Here is a 24,573-nt window from a genome sequence, read left to right as displayed (position 1 = left end):
TTAAAAAATGTTGACAGAAAACATAGAATAATTTCTAAGAAAATATGGTAATTTTTTACTGCAACAGTGCTTGTTGGTAATAGGATATAATTAAGTCATTATTAAACACTTTATTAGAAAGCTGAATGCAGCCATAATTTTTTCACAAAGCTAATAGTCAATCCAGAGTAGCTAAATAACAACAACAAAAAAATTAAAATGATTATAAAAGGTCATAAAAACTAGGACTCTGGCCCCTTGCAGGAATTGTGATCCTGAAAATAACCTTAGTTGAATTAACTGGGAGCTCACATTAGATTATAAAGCCTCTTGTAACCTACTTATTTAATTATATCTTCTGAATTTAAGGGTTAAAGATAGTGGCCCCCTAAGTCTTGACTTTACTTCCCATGGTCCAAACGCTTCTTCCTAGAGTTGGTTACTGCATGCAAATCATCCTTTTTGGTGGTTTCATCCTTTCCAGCCATAACCAGAAATTAACAAAACAATTTTTAAGCACTGACTGTTGAAGACGTTCCTACATATCCAACGAGATACGCAATGCAAGCTAAATAGGAGAGCATTTGCAATTTAAAATATAATTTTCCATAATGAAAATGTAAAGCAGTCGTTCTGTTTTATTCAGTATGGCAGGTTAGGAATCCCCGTGAAGCTACATTGAAGCAAGGAGTAGATTAATAATTTAATTTGGTTCAGAACTATGCAATGGGGCACCACAACCTTTTATTCTATAACCAGCTGCTGACCCTAATATGAATGAACCAATTAGACATCTCTATTTAATTGTTGGGTGACCCATCTAAAACTCACTAGGAATTTTCATTTTAAACAACACTCAACAGTCTGAAAGAATCCTAGTTATCCCCCTGGTGGAGGTGGTTGATTTGATAGAAGCACACAAAGGAGTTCAGCAAACGGGGGGAAGAAACTGCAAGATCACTTTAGACTGTGTTGTGTAAAAGAACATCTTAATATAATGAGCCTTTTTTCAGTCTCCCTTGGCGGAGCATCAGCCCTCTCAGATAACCCCACACAAAGCAAATACCATCCGTCTGAAGTTACATTTGCTCCTTGTTATCACAACTTATGCCACTTAATTCATTATTCAACGAATTCACTTTCTTGTTTATTAGATGCAAGGTAGCCGCTTATCCCTAAAGGCCATGTATGCAAAAGACTGCTTGTAATCCTGTCACTTCAAACCTCTCTAGGCTTTTACATTGCTTCAGGAATTAGGAGGAAAGAAGCAAACAATTTAGATTTATTCCTGATGATATTAAATCTGTACATGATGAAAGAAGAAAGAAATGCTAACCTGAAATTTGTTGATTTGGAGAGTGGCTTCAGATGCTATCTTTACCTGTAAAAGTTAGTATATTCACTCGCTTCCCATAATAAAGACCTTGAATTATTCTTCCTACATTAAAGAGGAATAAATAAAATGCATTTTTTTTTTTTTTTTTGGTACAGGTTGCCTGTAAAAAAAGGTAATATATCTCATCAACTTCATTTCAAAGATGCAGGCCAGCTCAATTCATGGGCTGAAAACAGATATTAAACATACTTTAAAATCTGATACCTGACGTGTCAAGGCTTTGGGGCACCATTCTTTACGTGTATTTAAGGTTGGATTAAAAAATGCGTTGAAGATGGTTTTCAATTTTTTCAACATGGGTATTTCAAGATTCTTTTTGGTTGTCAATAAAAAGATGTGATAAGCATATTCTGAAAAATATAAGACAATATAACTGAACTCTTCACACAATATAGTATAATGGTCAGAGATACTTCAATTTGATTTGGTAATCTTATGCTATTAGAATCATTAAAATGTAAACGAATTACTGAATTAAGCAACTTTCACTGCACTCTTAGCACAATTAATATTGCATAAAATTATCTGCATAATTATACACAGTATGTTTACATAAAATATCCAGGAAGAAGCTACAAGTCAGAGGCTGAGTGTAAAATATTTTAAGCTGTATGCTAAAGTCTTCTAAATATGGAAATCTAAGTGGCTGTTTCAGTATTGGTGCTTTACGTAACTGAAGACAGTTCTAAATTTCATGCTTTACTTACTTAAATGCTAAATAACTCTATACTTATTTTTTTAAAATTCTCATAAATAAATATATGAAATATATCTAGACTGAATGTATTTTGAACTTGAGTGCATGATTCGCCAAACTAAGAGGCATTTACTTTCTTCAATTAATTTGCATTTATGAGGTCACTACTAGAGATTCAACATTAGTTCATCGACAAAAGCCACAGAGAACATTTTAATGCAGCACAGCGTATACAGATATGCCTAGGACAAAAGACTCGACATCTCTAGAAAAGAGGAGCCATTTACAAGGAACCTCATTTTGTGAATACAGTTGTGACTAACAAAATAATGTGTAAAGAATTACTTGCTACTATGCTAAGGAAGGAAATACACTTGAAAACTCACGTAAGCTAGCAACTGTGGATATTATTGTAATTCCTGCCATTCTTCCAAATATCGCTTATATTAATATAGTGATGCATAAATTGATTTACCTGAATAATTAACCTTTACTACAGCATAACTACCTTAGGTACAGATTAATGTTTTCAGTTCAGCTTAAGACATAAACCTACCAGAGAAATCACACTCATTAAATATACTGCAAAAATCAATTGTTTCCTACCACTCTGAGGAATTAATATCAACAATTAAGTTGTGCGGTATTTTTAAAAGCTTATATCCATCTGTCTGTGCCAATTAAACAAAAACAGCTAAACAGAGCAAAATGAAATTAACAAAGAACGCTAATAAAACACAACTTTTCTGTTGATGTCTTAGATATATAACTTTATTCATTATTGTACAACTCTTGGTTTTTTACATGTGGGAGATTTAAAAAGTCACCCAGTGATTTTTTATAGTGCAACCGTATGCTAGATAAAGATATTTAAGCTGTCAGTATAAACTGCTTCTGTTTTCATTTTGCATTTAATTTCAATGCCAGACTCAAGGCATAAATTTTTCATCACCTGCAATGCTATGAATAAAAGATTAAAAAAAGAACTGAGAAGAAATTCTAACACATGCGGTGCATGCGGCACATTGTGCAGACGCAGTATTCATAACTAGATGTTTAATTTCCATCTTTTTTTTTTTTTTACATCAGGAACATTATTATTTGAGTTAATACATCATGGAGCTAATTTCCCAGTTTTTTAGCTTTGCAGAATTCAAGTTTACCTAGTTTGGGCCAAATAGGCCATTCATTCCACTTGAAATCTGAAGTAGACGCCCTAAGATTTACATGCTATTTTGTTAGCACTGCAGGATTCTATTACTCTCATATTTCTGGAAAGGGAATATTTCAACATCATATATTTTTGTTTTATTCCATGAAATAGCACATACATTAACCTTGCCTGAAAGTTCAAAGAACTAAGAATTACTAAAATGGTCCCACCTAATATCAGGTCCTCATTAAGGCTTGCTTCAAGTTCTCAAACTGAAAGATATAATCAATCCCAAGAGGTAAAGTTATGAGCTCAGTGTTGAGGCATTTTTTATTTAGTACTTAGGACTGTTTTCTGTAGCACAATGCATCTTCACTGTCACTTTATTAGCCTCTAAAGGACTCACAGACCAAGACAATTTCTAATTCCCACCAATAGACTCTTAGTGAGCAAGAGATGCACAAGAGCCCTTCCTACTCTCATGAGGAGGGCCTTGGGTTTATTAGCCTTGTCATTCTGAAACTCCACTTTCTTAGGGCAGTCAAGAGCCTGCTGAGGACTCCAGGCCTGTCGGGGACATCAAGAGTCAGTCCTTTGGATGTTAGTGGCATCTAATAATGTCTAACTTACTGTCTTTGGCTCTAATTACTCAAACTAGTTTTTTATGGTTATTGAAATTAAGTCTAGGGAAAGCTTCGGAAAAAAAAATAAACCAAACCATGTTCTGATACATTATTATCAATGTGGTATCCAATTAGCTCAGTTGGTTAGCTGATAGTGCTAATGAGACCTAGGTCGTTGGTTCAATTCCAGGGGGGCCAGTTAGCTTTACCTTTTCTATGGTCACAGATGGATACCTCATCTTATCCAGCTGTCTTAAGTGCTACTGGTCACCAAAATAACTAAATGAGAGAGTATGAATGGATCAGTGCAAATCCATCCCTACAACCAGGCTCTAGAAGGCATCAGTATCATCGTTTGTGACCACCATACAAAAATTAGTATTTTAACATAAAAGCTTTTTTTTCTTATTGTTTATGACTACAAAGCAAGCACTTTAGATCTTCAAAATCATTTCATGAGCCATAATTAGACTTCACAACATCTCTATGACGTTGCCAAGTTTAATTAAGCTTACTTTACAGATGACAAAGCCCTAAGTGAGAGGTGAAGTCACTTGTCGGAGGTCACATAAAGTGTCAGGGGCATTTCTCAGATTGGAATCCCTGTCTTCTGTATCTCATTCCATCGTGGTACCCAAGAGACGGCTCTGCCTCAGCCTGAAGTCACAGTAATATGCCACTATATTACCACATTATTTTTCATTATGCTATAAGACACAAGCTTAGTGAGAAGGGATGGGGAGTCAAGGATTACAGATGTATCTCCCTTTAAGCAACATAAATGTATGGAAATTTGGATTTGTTGAACAGATAAATTAGAGGGTGTCATGTATCACTTAGTCTATGCCACCTCCTATTGTTATTAATCACTTCTTTTTGCATGCTCTAACGTCCCAACTAGACAGCATGCACAGGGAGCAGACCATGTCTAACACAGCTCTTTGAATCCATAGCAGGTATTAAGAAATATTTATTCATGACAATGGCATTTGATTGGAGGAGAACAGGAGAGTATGACTTCATATCCTATGGGAATGGCAAAATAAGAGGTGAGAAAACCTTCATGATGGTGGGCAGGATTTTTCCTACCGAGCTTCTATAATTAGAGCAATTCTAGTTTGATGTGTTATGTGCAAACCTAACACATATCCTGAATACCAAGCTTGGAGAGGACCTATAGAGACAAGGCACTAAAGAGAAATTTTTGCAAAGAGTAGAATGCTTCAACAGCAGGGTAGAAAAGGCAGCTTGATGCAGCTATGGGAGGGAGCAGCGCAATAGGACCCTATCAATGGGAAAGTGATGTTGTGAGAAAATTCGTTGCTCAGTATTACAGAAGAGAAAAAAAAAAAAAAAAAAAAAACGCATACACACATGAAGGTGGAGTGAGGGAGGACAGTAAACATATTATTCATTTTATAAAACGATTACTCCAAAGATGTTTTAAAGTGTATTTTTCTCATGCCTGAAGTGATTCTTTTTTGAGAGAGAGTGCTTGCACATGCAAGAGCGGTGGTGGGGCGGGGAGGGAGAGAGAGAATCTTAAGAGGCTCCATGCCCAGTGGGGAGCCTGACATGGGGCTCTATCTCACCACCCTGAGATGTTGACCTGAGCCGAAATCAAGAGTCTGAGGTTTAATTGACAGAGCCACCCAGGTGCCCCATGAGGTGATCTTATTTAAAGGTTATTTTTTCAAAAGTTTCAGAAATACAGCAATTAAAGTAGGCCTATAAAGGTATTTTCCCCTCCTGTAACTGACCTAGATTTGATTCTTTTAGTAAAGGATCAAGTCAAGAATTCTTGGGGTTGCTTTGTCAAAGGAGGAGCCATTTTAGAAATAGGTCTTAACACCCATGTAATCCAAGAAGGAAATGGCAGACAGCACCAAACTGAGGTATAATGTGCATGTTCCCTGGACATGGGCCAATCCAAGTTTTTCATTTCAATAGTCACCTCCTTCCTGTTCATTAAATCTCTATCATTAAATCTCTGGGCATTGGAATTCTTCACACAGCCTTCTCTTGCCTATGGTCTGATCACTAACTCCAATAGTGATTAGGAATAATCACTCTCTTTTAAAAAAATATGAATATCCTGTATACAATTATTAGAAAATATAAATTCATTGCTCAATTGTGTTAAAAACTAGAAAAAATTAAAATCATTTAGTGCTTATTCTCAGGTGAAATATGGCACTCACTTTCATGCTACACAGATTTACAGAATAATTACATGGTCAATATAGTTCAATTTTCATCTTCTGACTTTTAAAATAGTATTAATGAATTAGTGCTTTATACCATCAGAGCTTTGATGATAATTTACCCACTTTAATGTATGAGAAAATATACGGAGCACCAGGATTTCAGGGATGGTTTCTTCCCACCAGATTAGTGTTTATTAACCAATGAAGCTTCCAGGGTCCATGAACCTTCTGAAAGTATATGCAAATTTTGGAGGTATATGCATATGTTGCCTGTTTCTAGGCAAAGAGCTCTTCTTAGAACTTCAAAGGAGTTCGTGTATCAAAAAAAGGGTATGAACCACTACTCTAGATCTTCAGCTTGTGTTTGCTTTTAAGAAGTTAATATTCATCTCTCAGTAATAATTAAAGCTATCTATATTTACATACATATTGTTCAATTTAATTGCTTTATGAATTAGTGGAATACTTAAAGAAAAAAAATGCTACATTTTGTTTCTAACAAGGGAAAAGAAAGAGACACAAATGGCAGCTACAAAAATTTACACTAATTATTTCCATACTGAGCAGTGGGAGAGATTAATAGGGACAGTTAGAGAAATGCCTTTCCTTGAGATATTTGAGATGGAAATAAATCCTCTCTCTAAGATACATTAGGTGTAGTTCTTCCTAAGAAGTCTAGCGGTAGATGAGAAATCCTGGGGTCCATTCCAGGTTTGTGATCTCTTTCTAGGTGCCTCTAGAAGACGTGAAATAACTATTTTTATTCATTGTCAATCAAACACATCACCTCACACACATGCTATGCTTAGCTAACCTGTTTTTTAAAAAAGGAAACCTATTTTAAACCCAGATACCCCAGTCACACACACAAACACCGACACAGAGGATGAGATGATCGAGAACCCAGTTCTATGTATGTTTGTGCCATCAACTCACTGTCTCGCCGAGTTCTCAGAAGCAAGTTAATCTTGCCAAAAACCCCTGAAATGTTTTTGTTTCTATTTTTGTTTTTTTTACTCCTAATTGCCTAAAATCCAAAAGGTTGGATTTGATGGAAGTGAGATGTTCAGTGCATCTCAGATGACTGAAAAATGACAGATTCTCAGTCCCCATTCCAGGTTTGTGCAAACAGAATTGCTGGGACGGGCCCCGGAAATCTATAGTGTAACAGGTAATCCGTGTGACTCATGATCATACAAGTTTGGGAAATCTGGATGTGGTGTTCTTAGCTCTTTAAGATTTTTGATTTGGGCTAGTTGGTATGTGGTCCCTTTCTTCTGAAGAACTTCCTTGTATTTATTATATAACTCCCTTAAATCAATTTCATCTGGGAGACTGGGAGAATACATTTCCAATCATGACATGAATTGTTGGTGAATATGCAACACAGCATTCCAGGAGTTAATTCAAAATTCTATTGTCAAGGAATGTAAAGGAATGGGAACATGTGTATGATATTAAAAATAACAGCTTTCTTTATCCTCCTTTAAAAATCAGTACTGATTTCAAAAGGCATTGATAAACACAGGGTCAGCATATTTTTTCAGTCATGCTCTTGGGGAAACATTAATTTAATATGCTCTTCTGGACAATTGGTTCTTTTTGGATCTCACAAAAAAAGCTTTTAATTCAAAAAGGGAACGGCAGGGTATTGGTGGAAAATTGTAAAAGGTTTATGAGGTTTTGTTTTTTTTTTCTCCTTGATTAACAAAATTGAGAGCCAAGACACCTTCTGTTTCTAATCACGTTTCTATTAACTTGGACTTTTTTTTTTTTTTCCAAACTGAAAGTGTGGGGTGAAATCTTATATTTAGTTCTATGAGGGCACTTGCCAATATCATAATGCAATTACATTTGGCCACTTGGAGAATAGATCTATGACCAAAAACATTGTTAACAATGGGCATTTTTGCCTGGGGTTATGTTTTTTCTCCAGTAATAACATAGCATATTTAAAATAGTGTAAGCTTATATATAATACAAATACAGGAACAAATGCAATGTAATTACACGTCTACTGGCAAATACCAGTGTTTCCCAACCAACAGTATGTGATTTCAGGTTTAGATCTGTGACCATTGATTGCAACTAAGCTACAGAACAGTATCAAAAGTGTGAGAGGTAACTTAATAGAGAGAAGATAGCTTTCTTAAATTTCTAAAAGTAATGCCCAGAAGATATGGATACATTTCCAGATTTTTCTTCACGCTAGAAATGCTATAGAATGGGACGCCTGGGTGGCTCAGTCGGTTAAACGTCTGCCTTCGGCTCAGGTCATGATCCCAGGGTCCTGGAATTGAGTCCCACATCATGCTCCCTGCTCAGCGGGGAGCCTGCTTCTCCCTCTGCCTGCCTGTGTTCCTCCTCTCACTCTCTCTCTCTCTCTGGCAAATAAATAAAAATCTTTAAAAAAAAAAAAAAAAGAAATGCTATAGAATGGTTGTTATTGCATAATAATGGACTACTTTATTATAAATACAAGGCCATGCAGCCATTTTGGGGTAATCGCTCTCTACTCAATTGGTAGCTCCATGCTGGCTGGTGCTAATATAGTTCATTCCATTATTATTTAAGGTAAAAATACTAAATTGTTCATGTAAATTCAGCTGCCCCTTTTAGTAAAGTATGCAGATTTACTTCTCCCATTTGGTCAACTCCACGGAGTAACTCTAAATTTCATTACGTAGCTAACTGATTTTCATTTGGGGTATATGTGGACATTTTTAAAAGTTAATTCCTACAGATAAAGAATGGATACTTGGAGTTTCTTCTAAATTTTATGTGCCAACATGTTTAAATTATTACAATTGGACTAGCTTTTGATTTCAGACCGTCATCTTATAATCATTTTTATCTATAACAGAAGCTTGGCTCTACTGTTTCTTCACAATAATTTTGTTATGCCCCAAATTCAAGATTCATACTTTTATCATATCAAAAATGATCATCTTCTCAATTAATTATTTGTAAGTCTGTAGGCAACTGATTAGTAAGGTGAATTTAGAATGCCCTCAGGAGGATGTGAAATCACTCATGAAACACACAATGTGTTTTGTAACATTACTGTTAAACCATCACCTACATTTCAGGGTGACTGAAAATGTTTTCCAGTGCTTTCCATGTTGATCTCTACTAGTAGTCCCATTGATAATATGTCAGCAAACTAATGACCCAATGTTTGAAACTGCTGAACATGACTTGCTTGAAGCTTCTATTACACAATAAATTATTTTAAATACACCTTTTGGGTGGTTCATTTATTTAAATGACCCCTAAACCTTGGGGATAATTAAGAATGAAGTTTTATGTAAGCTTCATTTTTAATGGTTTTCTGGTACCTTTCTTCTACAGTAGTCTCATTTATGTTGTCTTTAAAATCTATCAAATATATACATATATATTACCATGTGTAATTATTCTAAGCAGCAGCATTATTATTTTCATATTTATAATTATTCATTTCAAGTCACTTGGCATGCTATTAATGGGCCATATAGTTAGATATCCTGATTTGTTCTTGTGACTTATAATTAATTTAAACAGAAGTTCAACACAAAGTATTTTGAAGGTTATAAAAATTATTTTTTGTGTTACATGCATGTCCATAGATATAAAACTCAAAGATTTTTTTCTTTCATAATATACTATAATACAGTTACAAGTGCATTGAAATTCATCTTGTTAGAATGGTAGTAATATATCCCACCAGGACTACTGTTCCTAGTAGCAATTTAAAATAATTATTGTGAGACTTGATGCTAGACATCAGGTTTGCAATAGAATTACAATGAGGGAAGTGTATTAGAGACAAAACATTGCTGGAAGAAAACTTCATAATGGCGCAATTTGGAACTAAGCCTCAATTTTACAGTAATAGATTCTCTTTATGATGGCACAAAGGAGTGAATGCACTTAGCAAATTTAAATCTATTATTAGTCACACTTTGTGGATTGCAGTGCAAAAGGAGAAAAGAAATTAGCTTTTTAAGTATGTTCTTATATAAAACAGGTTCTAGTAAGAACAGTCTTATATAAAATCTCCTTGTTATACAGTTCACAAGCACTGTCAGTCTTTATAACAGCATGGAGTTGTCCAAGTTTAAAAGTCTTTCCAAAAGAGTTCTGGAGGTCTCTAATTTCAAATTATAAGTTTCTGAAGTCAGGACACATTCAACATCAGTACATTTCTTATTTACAGAAATTCAGTATAGGACAAGAGAGATGGAGTTAATTTGGTCTCTGCTGCTTACTGCGATCTCTCTCCTTGAATGAAGAGGTGTTTGGAGTTCACACTGGTACTAGACCTACTTTTAACATGATTTTGATTACAGTAGGAGAACATAACAGCATTAAGCTGCTATGATTTGGCACTCATCTGTGTAAAAGGAGTTTCCACTGTCAATTTTGCAAAAGAAGCCAACAGTAAGAATTTCAGTAAGTATTTTTTAGTATAAAACCAAAACACTAAAGATCTAAGCTTCCATTTTCAAGTTGAGTAAAATGTAATATTTTTGTCTTAATTATGATCCATGTTTCCTACCTCATCTTAAAATAAGGCTCAATAGAATATCTGATAAGAGCCTAATTTAGCATTAAACTAACAAATAACATATCCATAATGTTACTGACTGGATACATAGGGATGCAGCTATAATCCTTAAGAAATATTAAACAAAATTCCTATCTGAGATGTTTCACTGAAGTATTTATCTGTAAAGAGGAGTGGAATCACCTGGCTGAATTGGGAAAGGTTAACCATACATACAAATTAATGTCATTAGGTGGATGGGATAAGAAAGCCAGGACAAAAAAACAATGGCCACCTGTAAAATAAAGTTCTACACAGCCTAAATAGGGCAGATAGAAATAAAATACAATAATGTAAGGGAATCACTTTAAAAAAGACTTTTCTCATAAACTATCCACATTCACTGCCCATATTAACACTTAATATTGCTTTTTTTATGGTTTCATTTTGCTTCTGTAGTTGGCTATAGCTGGCTTTGTTGAGGAATTAGTAGTCAGTTAGTAGTTTATACATAGGCTCAGCCAACATTCGATTGATCTCTAAAATATATACTCCTTTCCCTTTACTTCGAAGACATCACCTTCTCTTGGTTTTCCCCCCACTTCTCGGTCTCCAGTATGTTTTTGGAGCTCAGCACTGTGCCTTGTCTCTCCCTCTATACGCTGGGTAGTGTCACCCATTCCCATGGCTGCAGGCAGCATGAATATGCTGATGGTTCCAACCTATCTCTTTCCTGACCTCCAGCTCCGCTTAACCATCCACCTAAAGAGTATCCATCTATTTTCACACATTCCATGTAGGCATCTCAAACTCCATGTGTCCCAAACTGAGTTTGCATCTGCTCTCTCCCTGCAATCACACACATTCTGTCCCAGGTATATTCTCCATCTCAGGGAACCATCTAGCCAGCTGCCCAAGCCAGAAACCTGTACGTCACCCCAGAAACCTATCTCTTCCATCTCCCATGTCCAACCAATCTCTTAGTTCACATGCTTTTACCTCCTATTTCACAAACTTGTCTATATCCATCTATTCCCGCTGCATTCTCTGTTACAGAAGGAAGATTCTTCCAAAATAAAAAATGATAGGGGAAATGATTGATAAATATAAAGATAAAAAAAATTTTTTAACATCACCCCAGGAAAAAAAAAATCCAAATAAAATCAAAGATGAAACACAACTCAGAAAAATATTTGCAACACATATAGCAAAGACTTAATGTTGCTAATCAATAATGAACTCTTATAAATCAGTATCTAGAAGAAATAGGGGCAGAGGAGAGAAACATCCAGTTTACATAAAAGTAAAATGAGTTTTAAGAATCTGAAAAGATGCGGGCACCTGGGTGGCTCAGTTGGTTAAGTGACTGCCTTCGGCTCAGGTCATGATCCCAGGTCCTGGGATTGAGTCCCACATCGGGCTCCCGGCTCAGCAGGGAGCCTGCTTCTCCCTCTGACCCTCTCCTCTCTCATGCTGTTTCTCTCTCGCTCGCTCTCTAATAAATAAATAAATAAAATCTTTAAAAAAAAAAAAAGAATCTGAAAAGATGCTTAGCCTCTCTCATTGTAAAGGGAATGGACATCAAAATTAGGTATCATTTTCTACCTACCAGAATATGAAAATTAAAAAAATCAGAGCATGTAGGGAAAATGAGTCCTATCTTACACTATCGATGGGTATGTAAATTAGATAAATAAACAAGGATGCTTGCTGCAGAAATTTTTACAATAAGAAAAATGGAGGATAATATAAATATTAATTGGGTTTGGTTAAATGATTTATGGAAACTCATATTCTGGAATATTAGGTTCTAGTAAAAAAGAGTAAGATGGATCTTGATGAGGTCATAAGAAAAAAATCTCCATGTTATATTATCAAGTGGAAAAAGATAAAAACAGTTGTACAATGTGCTTATTTCTATAAAAAACGGACATACTACATATATACGCATGTATATGCAAAGATAGACATTCTCTGAAAAACTGCCTAAGACATGTTCACAACGATTGCCTTTGTGGAGCCCTTTGATACTGAGACATGTGCTGCTTTTTCAATAATTAAAAACAGCTAGCCATAAAAATTACAAATACGATCATGCCATTCTCACCTTTAAAAATTTTTATGGCTTCTAACTACCTCTAGGATAATGTTCGAGTTCTTTAACAAAACTTATGTAATATCCAAGACCCAGCTTCAGCCTTGTAGTGACCCTTCCTCTCTCCATTCCCAGTTCCTCAAAGACACCTGGAACAATTATTTTTCTGTGCAATTCACCCTTTCCTGGCCAGCTCCTCATGCTTCAAAACTCAGATTCAAAATCTCTTCCACCAGGAAGGCTTCTCTGATCTTCATATCCCTTTCTTACAGCATTCACCACACTTAATGCTTAGCTCTATGTTTTTCCTACACCCAGACCCCAAGCTCCATGAGGGTCGGTACCATGTTTCCCTTGTTCTCAACTATAATCCCAGTGATTAGCATAGTGTCTGGATAAATGGATATATGTGAACAGAAAAAATTGAGACATTTGACTGATTGATTTTTAAGTCTGACCAATCTTTAGTAGTGATCTTGGGAGTAAAACAGGAGGTAAAGAATGTGCTGAAAGTGGGTCTTGGGGGGGTGCAAAAACACTCTTAACATGCATAATAATGACAAGCATAGAAATAACAGCAGAGGAATATTTAACAACTGACCAATGGGTAAAAAATAAAAAGGTGTAGAATATGGGAATGAATAGCATGAGTAAGAATAGATTTCTTGGTGAATGTGAAGCTTTAACTTGACATAACAATGGTGGAAATAGGGATGAAGGGCTTGCTAAACGAGGCCAAGAATGTAAGCAACCAGAGGGGCTGTGGAGATGTAGTTTCCCAACAAAGCTGCTTTGTTTCTGCCCAAAGGGAGACTTGACCTTCTCTGTTCCCTGCAGCTTTATAATGACTCCATCTCAGACCCAGGCTAGAGTTTCTCTGCTCTCCAGAAATGGGCACAGTAAGACACAGTAGAGGAGCTTCCCAGCTACCCCCTGGGGATAGAAACACTGTTGCTGAGCCATACACTGTGCCCAAATCTGTACAACCTCCAGGAGAATTTTGTTGAGTTCTAGGCCACTCTAGGTGCTTCAGAAATCTTAAAAGAAACATAAAAAGTGAGATGTCCAATCAGAGAAAAGAGAAAAGTGCTTCTCTTTCTCATTCAGCTGCAGCAACACTAATGACAATTGGCTCACTCTTTCCCTTCACTTGCGGTACTGGAGCCTTCAAAGACTTTTTGCTACCAAATGGTCGTGTCTGCCCTCTTTGCTCCACCTTCACCACTTTCGACTGAATCTCGACCTCCATCACTTCTTCTCTGGAGAACCTGACTTCTCACTTTCATTCCTCCCCACTTACCATCCATTTTCTCCTCATATCTGCCATGTTTCCTGTGCTTGGCGCTCTCTCTCTTCCTACTCCATATGTTTTCTCCATTAGTGATTTTTTTTAAAAGATTTTATTTATTTATTTGAGAGAGAGAGCAGGAGCAGGAGGAGGGGCAGAGGGAGAGGCAGACTCCCCGCTGAGCAGGGAGACCGATGCGGGGCTCCATCCCAGGACCCTGGGATCATGACCTGAGCCAAAGGCAGACGCTTAACCGACTGAGCCACCCAGGCGCCCCTCCATCAGTGATTCTTTGCTCCCATTCCTTCAACCATCAGTTGTACACACATGCCTCCCCAGTGTATGTTTTAGTCCTGATCCTTCTCCTGAGTGTCCAGTAGGAAACTCAGTATGTCCCCAAACCGACTTGTTTTCTTTTTCAAAGACCTTTTCCTCCAGGATGTCTCAGCTTGTGGATGCAATGACTCTGCTCTGAGTGGATCAAGCTACAAAGCACTGAAGGATCTTTTGCTTCTCCCAAAATCACGTAATATATTTTAATAATTCTTCTTCCAAAGATTTCCCAAAGTGTTTGCTCTTTTTTTCATGCCTGCTGCACTGCAGGGATTCCAGTCCTCAGCATCTCTGGTTTAGTCTAATTGTTTTCTAGGCTACCATTGTTCCATCTCTAGACCATCCTCTGATCTGCCAGCAGAGCCTCATAAACGAGAAGCCTCCAAAGGCTGACCAGGGTATAGAATATAGGCGGTGTTGCTACCTGAAGCCAGTGGACAGTTCCGGTCTTATTTTCAACCACACTTTCCCCGTTTCCTATCTTCTCACCATAATGAACAGCTCTCCATTTTAAACAGTGCCAAGTTTTTCCACATCTCTACCCTTTGCCAATTCAATTTCCTCAGCCCAGCATGCACTTTTTCCCATTTCTAGCTGGCCAATTCCTGTTTCCATTCAGCCTCACGAGTCATCTCTTACATGCAATTTTTTTCTCTTTGCCCCCTAGATAAATTAATTGACTGCTCGTCTGCATTCTGGTAATACATTAAACACACATAAAACCATGTGTTAGGACCAGCTGTTTACGGGCAAAGCACAAATCTGGTTCAATGCCTATACTAGGAGTTCTTGGACTCCCCTGGTGCCTAGCACAGTGTTTGGCACATGGTGATCATGTAATACATGCGGATCGTATTGAATGAATGAATAGATAAAATTCTATGCCTTTGTTTTTCTACATCAAAATTAACTTTGTCAGACTGACAATCAAAGAACTTCGAAATTCTTCATTCCCACCCTGGTATCATTTCTTTATTTTTCAAGCCTCAGAAACAGGGCTCTGTGCCTCATGTAGGTCATATATATCCTTTATTTGCATTTATATCGATTTCTGAACCTTTGCTTATACTATTTCCCCTGCTTGGGACAAGTTCTACCTGTATACAGTTTCTAAGTACATGTCTGTCTTCAACTAAGAAAATTTCTAGAACTCTCTGCATTTCATGCTCGCTGTGTACTAGTTTTGCATTGCCTTAGATGTACACCATACATGATTCTTTACATACATCATGTATATTTTATTTTAGAAATTGAATGATACGCAATTGCCAATATTCAAATTTTTGACCTATAAAAGTAACAGTTGCATATGGTTCAACTCATTAAAAACTTTCTAAAGACAGTTAACCATGTCAAAGTTTCTTCTATTTTTTTCTTGGGCACAATTCTATGCAGATAGTAGGTAAGAGGTTCTCCAACTGAGGTCTGTGACCCCTCTGAACTTCCAAGATCTTGTTCAAACTCTAGTGGTGCTCATTGCATTCTTCACTGCCATGCAACTATATTAAAAAAAAAAAAAAGTCAGTCTAACTTAGTGGATGCCCTTGATGAGGCAGCGAAAATAATTACTTTTATTGAAACTTGACTCTTGTGTGTTCATCTTTTTAATAATCTGAATGATGAAATGAGAAGTGCAGATAAAGCACTTCCACTACAAAATCATAGTACAATGGTTGTTTTGAGGAAAGCACTTGTACAACTGAGTTGCAGGTTGAGCTTGCCACTTTTGTCTGAGAATATCATTTTCACTTGAAAGAACAAGTGACAGGTATCTGGCACATATTTTCTCAAGAATGAACAAAGTGGGACAGTCATTTCAAGGAGAGCAACTGACAGTTATTATTGCCAATGATAAATTCAAACATTAAAGCAAAATCAGAATTTTGGAAAACTTGTATTTGGCACCATATACTTGACCGCTTTCCGATATTTACAGATTTTTCTAAGGAGATCAGTGGTGATATTAACAATTATAATTTTTTGATATTATATATGGTATGTATCAGCGTCTGAAGATCTATATAACTGAGTGGGCCAATATTTTCCACATGAGCAGTACATGAAGTTACTAAATGTTACGTAGTAAAAGATCTATTTGAAGCACAAGATACGGTTTCAGATTCCACGTTGCAACTAACCTTTAAGCTCACCACTTGTTGAGTTTTGGTGTAGTATCAAAATGAAGTAGTAATGAAAATATTCCTACATATCTGTGTGAGGTCAGATTCCTTTCCATACGCTTCAACCAAAGCAATATATCAAAACAGAGTCTATGCAGAAGCAGAAACAAGAATCCAGCTATGTTAAGCCAAACATTAAAGAAATTTGCAAAAATGTAAAGCAATGCTACTCTTACTGCTATTTTTTTTTTGTTTTGAAAATATAGTTATTTTTCAAAAACATGTTATTTATGTTAATATATAACTGGTTTATTGTTATTTTCAAGTAAACTAAGAAATACTTTTAAAACTTCTCAGTTTTAATTTCTAAGAAAGTAAATATCGTCAGAAATAATCCACATAAGCAAAAGCTTCTTAGGTCCTCAGGCATTTTTAGAAATGTCAGAGTCCTGAGATGAAAAACGTGAGAAACTTTGCAGTAGATGCTCAATAAATGTCTGGTAAGTTAGTGAATCAGTACAAAGGAAACAAGGAAGGTTGTGATTATCTAAGCCTAGTTTTTGATTAAGGGTTTACTCTTGTGGGCTGCCTCAAAGAGTTGGCCGTTAACCTACCCAATCACCACAATGAGGAATAAATGAGGATTAAATCCTACTCAGTTTCAGAAAACAATGAGGTTTTCTGGCAGAAACAAGTCAACTGAAGCTCAGTTTTACATGGAGCAAGATTAACTATTGTTTTAAAACTCCAAATAAAAAAGAGGATTCACAGAGTAAATGCCTCCCTCACCTTGCAATGGTTCCAAATGTCAGGCGAGGTCTTTAAAAACAACTCTTGGACTTCCCTTAAATTGCTTTAGAAATTGTGAGTTAGGAATACTACTACATGGTCTGTTTCCTAGGAAGCTGGATCACCAACTGCACAATATTGGCAAGTAGCCAGTCTACTAGCATTGAAGCTGTCCTGTCACAACACAACTCCTCTGGGCGGGATGGGTATGGGCAGTGGATGGCGATGGAATACTCAAGCAGCTGCTGCTTGGTGAAGTGAAGTGGGGCAACCACAAGGGGAGGGGGCAGGAGCAACACTTCAAAGGAGCACTGAATTACAATGTCAAAAACATGTGGCAAAGTTGTTGACTGCCAAGAACTCACAGCAGCCGACAGACTGGTCTGCTATGCCACAAATAGAAACAGGGTGGCTCTTTTTGAGCAAAGGCATTGGGCCAAATGCGACTAAGAGGCAAATAGCAGCTGCAGCCCCATATCAAAGGAGAATCTTTATAATATATTCTATGAGAAAAGGATTGCTGGTCATGCTTTGCCTATCTATTCAGCCACACCTGCACAGATAGACGTCAGGAGCCCCATCTTGAAAAATGAAGCACTCTGAGGAATAAATGGCACACAATTTCCCAATAAGTGTCTTCTTTTCTGAGACCTCCCTTACATTTTATTTATTTATCCCTCTCATGGCCTAAACTGTTTTTAGCCTGGCATTCTCGTTATACTTGTACAAATTTGATTCTTCCATATCTAGTGGAAACTTTCTGAAGACCACTCATTTACCCTTTCAAGTCCACAGCACAGTGATATATACATAGTAGGTGCTCAATAAATCCAAGTTGAATAAATGAAATCTAAAATTAGGTAGGCAGCTTTATTAATATTGCAAAACTGTCAGAAACCTCCCATCATATCTTTTTTTTTTTTTTTTAAAGATTTTATTTCTTTATTTGAGAGAGAAAGCACATGAGAGGGGGGAGGGTCAGAGGGAGAAGCAGACTCCCCGCCGAGCAGGGAGCCTGATGCGGGACTCGATCCAGGGACTCCAGGATCATGACCTGAGTCGAAGGCAGTCGCTTAACCAACTGAGCCACCCAGGCGCCCAGAAACCTCCCATCATATCTTGATTCCTTCTATTTGTTCCTCCAAAAAATATTTATTGAGCCCCTACCACATGCAAGGTAATATGCTAGATGATATTGGCCATGGCAATGTGAAATTGACATGGATATTTCTAAGTCTCCATAGTTCAGTAGTCCAAATTAGTCTCTTTACTGAAAACTAAAGACATAATGCACACTTTGTTGTTCTTGACCATCAACATCACTATGTCTATGGAAAATGAGGAGAGGTAAAAAATGCAGGATCAAATTCACAAAAGATATATGCAAGGAGAAAAAAAAAAAGTTAGGCTTACTTTGCTATAATTCCAAGGATGACTAGGATGCTATCCGTATAAAATAGTTATAGTTGGTATAGAATAGAAAAGATGTGCCCAAGAAACATGGTGTGCTCATTTAATGAGCCTATTTGAGTCCACAGCCATAAGCAACATAGCTCAACTGAGAAAAAGCCTACTTTGCTATTTACAAGAACTTACAATCTTCATGTACTACACAGGGATTATAAAGAACAATTTTCAGGTGGTAAGATTAGTTCACATTGGCATATATAACAGAATAAGGTTGTGGAGTTTCCTTTTCAGGGTTTTGGTTTTTTCTTCCAAATAGAAGGTTAATTATCATTATGAGATGATTGAACTCTCTCTCTCACCCTTACCAATTGTTGGATGACCCTTCAAGACCCTTTCAGTCATAGGATTATCAGTGAAAAAGAATGTAACAGGGTTTATGAGCAATATATCAATTTAATCAGTTTTACTAAAAAACCAGAAGAATAATTATTGATATTGCCATATCATCACCTGAATTTATATTTATTCTTTCATTTCAACAAAACAATTATTGAGTACATAATGTTCCAGGCACTGAACTAGTTAATACATCACTAGATGAAGAGTCAGGGTCTCTGTCTTTTAGGGGCTTACAGAATACAGAGCATCGGGGCACCTGGGTGGCTCAGTCAGTTAAGCATCTGCCTTTGGCTCAGGTCATGATCTCAGGTCCTGGGATTGAGCCCAGCTTCAGGCTCCCTACTTCAGTGGGGAGTCTGCTTTTCCCTCTCCCTCTGCTCCTCCCCCTGCTTTCTCTCTCTCCCTTTGAAATAAAAAAAATCTTTAAAAAAAAAAAAGAATATAGAGTGTCATATAAGTGATTCCAGTATTATATGACAGCTACAATGAGGCTGATCAGGTACAGTCTTTGCAGGCTAGGTCCAGAAAGCCCAACTCAAACCATCTGAAAGATGGCTAAGATGAGAGCAGCAATAAATACTCAAAGATTAATCAGAAACCACTCTCTTGATTTTGGTTTAGCTTCCTCTGGGTTTCTTTCTTGCAGAAAGAAAGGAGCTCAGGTGTTATATATGTTGTAGAACTGAAGAGAAATCAGAGCCTTAGAATATAATATTATTGGCCCTAATTAGGCTGGTGTGGTGGGAGGATGGGTTAGCCTGGTGATGGGTATTGAGTAGGGCACGTTCTGCATGGAGCACTGGGTGTTATGCACAAACAATGAATCATGGAACACTATATCTAAAACTAATGATGTAATGTATGGGGATTAACATAACAATAAAAAAAATTTTTAAAAAATAGGCTGGTGTGGATCACGTGCCCATTTCTGAACCAATCCCGGAAGCTAGGGGATCAAATGCACTGATTGGCTCTGTCCCCAGCTCACTGACCTTTCCCTGAGGCACACAGTTGTGGAAGGAGTGATTCCCCAAAGCAGAGACAGGGTACTGTTGTCTCACAAAGGAGGGAGTGATGCTAGACTGCTGAAACAACAAACGTCCACTGCCTGGGAATACACATGCTTGTCAACATGTTCGAGAAAGAGTCTTTGAGAACACTAGAGATAACGCACTGACCTAAGCATTTTCCAAGATTAGAAAGAGGTGGACAAAAAGCTTATAATCTAGAAAGGGGGGGGGCAGAAAGAGATACAGATAAAACACAAAGGAAGAACTCCTCTGTACTTTGGAGAATTGTTGGAATAGAGTTAATTTCCCATTGTAGAAAAGAGGAAAGCCCCTGGAAGGAAGTAGCCTTTGAAATGGAAGCTAGAGAGTAGGCTCCATCTTGACCGAATACAACCTCACCATAACCTCAAGTGATAGAGTTTCTCCTTACTCTGGAATGACCTTTGAATATCCGTTATTATCTTGTTCTGAAAACTCTTTCTTCAAGAGATGACAAACTTTTCCAACTGGGGTTTCTGGTGGAAAGAATACGATTACCATTACTAATGTACCTACCTTAACCTCAGGGCCCAGCACTGAACTGGTACTCCAACCATCTTGGTTGAATGAACGGACAAATGCATATTTGAATGAAGAAGTACTATGGCATAGATGAGATTCCTGTGGTCATGTAATGTCAATTTAAAAGACATCACTAAGCCTTGCCTACAACAAGTTGTTTCTCTACAGGTTCCTATGGAGCCACCTTGCTTCCTCAGCTAGCCCTCTGAGGCTCGTCAGTAGCATCATTTACACAGCTCGCATTGTGTGTAATGAAATCCAACCTGGCATCCACCACACCTCCAGTCTTTTAGCATAAAACAAAGTGCAGCTTCCCCCACAGAGCATCATGATTAAACAAATTAACTATGGCGCTGCCTGCAAATACACACACTAGAGTGCAGGAAATGAACAGATACAATGGCCAAGTCTGTATTTAATTTTAATTAAATTTCATTCTGTAGCTCAATTAATCCACATCTCCAAATGTCAGCAGGACTTAGGCAAATGGAATGACATCTGCTGCACCACACAGGACTATAAAACCTTCACTGCATGCTAGGTCTCTGGAAGCACACCAGGAAAAATGAAATATCTTTATTAAGTGTGTAGTAATGTATAGAAGTCTAACTCAGAGTCTAATGAAAGAACATAAACTAGGAAAGAAAATTAGACTAAGAATGTGAGTGGTTACGGGTATGGCAAATATTGCTCAATATCCTGCCTAGTGTTATTTATTGTTTTAAAGTTGCATTTGGTTTTATAGCTGTTTCCTTTCATATTTACTTAGTGGGCTTCCCAACTGCCCAGGTTGGGGTATGTGTTTGTGTGTGTGTGTGTGTGTGTGTGTGTGTGTGTGTTTAACTGACACAAATTTCTTTCCTGAGAAAAGGGAATCAGTGGAGTAGGGGTGATCTTTCTACATAGAATATGGGAAAGCCAATTTGCTAGGCAAGGCCATTTGTTACAGGAAGCCAGAGGTGAAGCCCGAAAAATGTGAGGTCTGACAAGCCTTGATTAAAATTTTTGTTCTGCCACTTATCAGATTAGAAGGTTGGAAAAAAAGAAAAACCACCCAAACATTATTAATTAGTGAAACTGTTCTCAGCTTGACAATGACTGGTTTTGGGAAATGTCCATGTAGTGTTTTTAGAAAATGTCTATGTGGCCACTACTGTTGGATGATACAAAATAGATGAATCTTAATAAAATAAATTTGTTTAGCATTTTGTGCCAGGCACTGTGCTGGAGCTGGAAACACAATGGTCCATAAGACATGGTCCCTTCCCCGGCGAAGAGAGAGGAACAAGTAAAAAATAATCACAATAAAATGTGACAACATTTCTATCAAAGAGAGATGGCCAAATAATGAGGCAAGCCCTGGAGAAGGGCCAGAAGCCCAGGGGTGGGCCCCTGCCTCCTGTGCAATGGCTCTGGAGGATAAATGGGGTTTGAGAAGATAAACAGTGCGGGGGGCGGGGGAGGGAAGCAAAGAGAAGAGCATAAGCATTGAGAAGATGGGGAAAGTAGTTTGTTTTCTATGTTGGGAGAGGAGTTCAATGTCTACAGACCAAGTAAGTAGAGGATAAAGAGAGGAAGGTACTCTGAGGTCAGGATGACTGATACTGAATGTACCGTGAAGAACTCAGGATTTGATCCTGGAGGCAATGGGGAAAGTCTGAGGGCGTTGGGCGAGGGAACACAGGATCAGGTCTGTGTTTGGAAGTGCAGTGTGGAATATGGAGGAGAGGGGGGAAAGGTGGCAGGTTATGCCACCCCAAATATGCCACTTCAGCATAAGGATTATTTTGAGCTTAAAGACACTTGAAAGACTGCCAGGTGTAGGAAGGTCACTTTGATCTCCCCCTTTTTTTCCTGAAAGCAGGAGATAATACTCTCAAGTGAAAGATGTTCTTCTACCAGGAGAGTCGCTACTCTGTTGAACCAGGATACACTTAGGTCTAATCACCTCTTTGGGTCTTCATTTTCTCACTGGGGCTCCCAGGCACATGAAAAAAATCTATATGATTTTTTCCTGTTGATCTGTCTTACGTCAAATTTATTCTCAGGCCCAGGCAGGGACCTGAGAGAGTAGAGAGAAACTTTTGCCTGTCCCGCAAGGACAAACTATTGGACATGGAGACCAGCAGGAAGGGATTCCTGGATTCTACTAAATCTACACTAATGTGGACGCCCATGCGAAGGAGGAGAGGAGAAATTTCATTCTTATTTACAGAGAAAGGGCTAAATAGGATAAGATGAAGACTAGTGATGTCTAGCACAGACACAAGAAATGCCTTGCAGATCATTAGCATACCAGGTGGGTGGATTGTTGCTGTCATGAAAAATGGAAGGAAAGAGGAATAGGGCACCCCAATGTCAGTGGGCCCTGCAGCTTGGTGTTGTTTTTGTCTGCTCAGAAGTTACAAAAAATCAGCCTTTTCCCTGCTCCTACTTTCTATTAATGGGAATTACTTTCCTAAGCATCCTGCTGGTCTCTCTCTGTTTCCTTTACTTGTTCTGTTCAAGGGGGAGGTGAACCTGCTTAACCTATTGATAAATTTGAGAATAACTAAGCAGATCATGCCGACTGGACCCTCTTCCTCTTGCGATGTACCTTACTAGCTCACTAAGTCTAACTGTGGGACTCAGAAACCCACATCCTTCGTCCTTGTCTCAGGGCAAAGGCAATATTTTTAGTCTCATTTCATACTGTTTGGTTTCTCAAATTGTTGACAACCCAAATGGAAAAGAGGAGTGCTGTGTTTTGGGGCCCCCTCAGAGACTCCAACTGTGAGGAAATCATTTTTGGCCTTTATTCTGGGGTTTGGGACCATCCTACACCCAAAAGGAACACTTGTAAGGATCAGCCACATTATTTATGTAAAGCCAGGAAGACAGACAGAACCTGGGGAATGTAACCAAAGGAGGGAAACACTGGGCCAAATGAAGGGCTGAGCACAGAAAGAGTTCAGGTTTTCTGTTCATTCAGGAAAGAAAAGAGCAATGAAAGCAGGGCTTCCTCACCTCCACAATGGCTGTGGTTGGATCAGAGGTAGAACGTCTGTTGACTTTGAAATTCAGGATATCAGAAATGTGCATTTGTTACCTTAGAACAGTAGCATGGTAGTTTTACTAAAATATGGCCCAGGGAGGGTTTTGTGGGTTGGTTTGAGAACCTTTGATTCACTCTAACATTATTATAATATTTTGCTGCCTTAAAAAAAAAAGGCATCTTAACGTTTAACAACTAATTTGCAAAAAATAATTCTCAACTTCATTGTAAACTGGAGATTCACTGGAATGATACCAAACATATATAAGGAGAAATAGAAAGATTTCAATTTAAGAGGAAAGATGATGCTAAAGACAGAGTAGGCAGTCTAGCATTCTTTTTTTGTTGTTTTTTTTTTTTTTAAGATTTTATTTATTTGTCAGAGAGAGAGCACAAGCAGGGGGAGCAGCAGAGGGAGGGGGAGAAGCAGGCTCCCTGTAGAGCAGGAAGCCCGATGCGGGGCTTGATCCCAGGACCCTGTGGATCATGAACTGAGCTGAAGGCTGATGCTTAACTGACTGAGCTACCCAGGCATCCCAACAGTCTACCATTCTTATTTAACAATCCAGTGTTAAAGACTGAGGGATCCTACATAAACGAATCATCTATGAAAGCTAGGTCTTTTTCACTATATGTAAATATTTTGGGGGGAGAATAAAGCCTCTTTTTATTTTGCTGTACTTTGTATTTCTCTCATATTTCCTTTTCTGTTGCTTATAATTCGGTCTTTATTCTCCTCTCTTTTTCATATGCCTATCTAAAATTTTAACTCTCATCTAATTTTACATTTGGATTTAAATTAGGTGCTTACACTAAACAATATAATGCTTTAGGAAAGATCAAGGTTGTCTAACAAAATAAAAGGTGAACTGAACTAGAGGAGGAAACTTCAATCTATCAATTATTCAAAACAGATAACAGAATTACAAAACTTGATTCTAGCAAATTCAT

At 37.7% G+C, this 24,573-nt stretch overlaps 1 protein-coding gene across 6 annotated transcripts in view; it reads right to left on the bottom strand.

Annotated features, from left to right (window-relative positions):
* Positions 1–24,573, bottom strand: part of KIAA0825 (KIAA0825 ortholog) — a 396,162-nt gene that overhangs the window by 89,402 nt on the left and 282,187 nt on the right. Inside the window, exon 21 of one of the 6 annotated variants that reach the window (XM_032403997.1) lies at positions 6–1,725. The exons of the other annotated variants lie outside the window; for them this stretch is intronic. Coding sequence (XP_032259888.1) covers positions 1,680–1,725 — 46 coding nt within the window. The 3' untranslated portion in view covers positions 6–1,679. Of the gene's footprint in view, positions 1–5; positions 1,726–24,573 lie in introns of those variants that run through there. 6 annotated transcript variants of the gene reach the window in all.

The sequence above is a fragment of the Phoca vitulina genome, unplaced genomic scaffold (assembly GCF_004348235.1).
Source record: "Phoca vitulina isolate PV1807 unplaced genomic scaffold, GSC_HSeal_1.0 scaffold6, whole genome shotgun sequence".
In the NCBI taxonomy this organism is placed as follows: Eukaryota; Metazoa; Chordata; class Mammalia; order Carnivora; family Phocidae; genus Phoca; species Phoca vitulina.
Note: the sequence above shows the minus strand (reverse complement) of the source record. Positions and strands in the feature narration are given on the sequence as shown.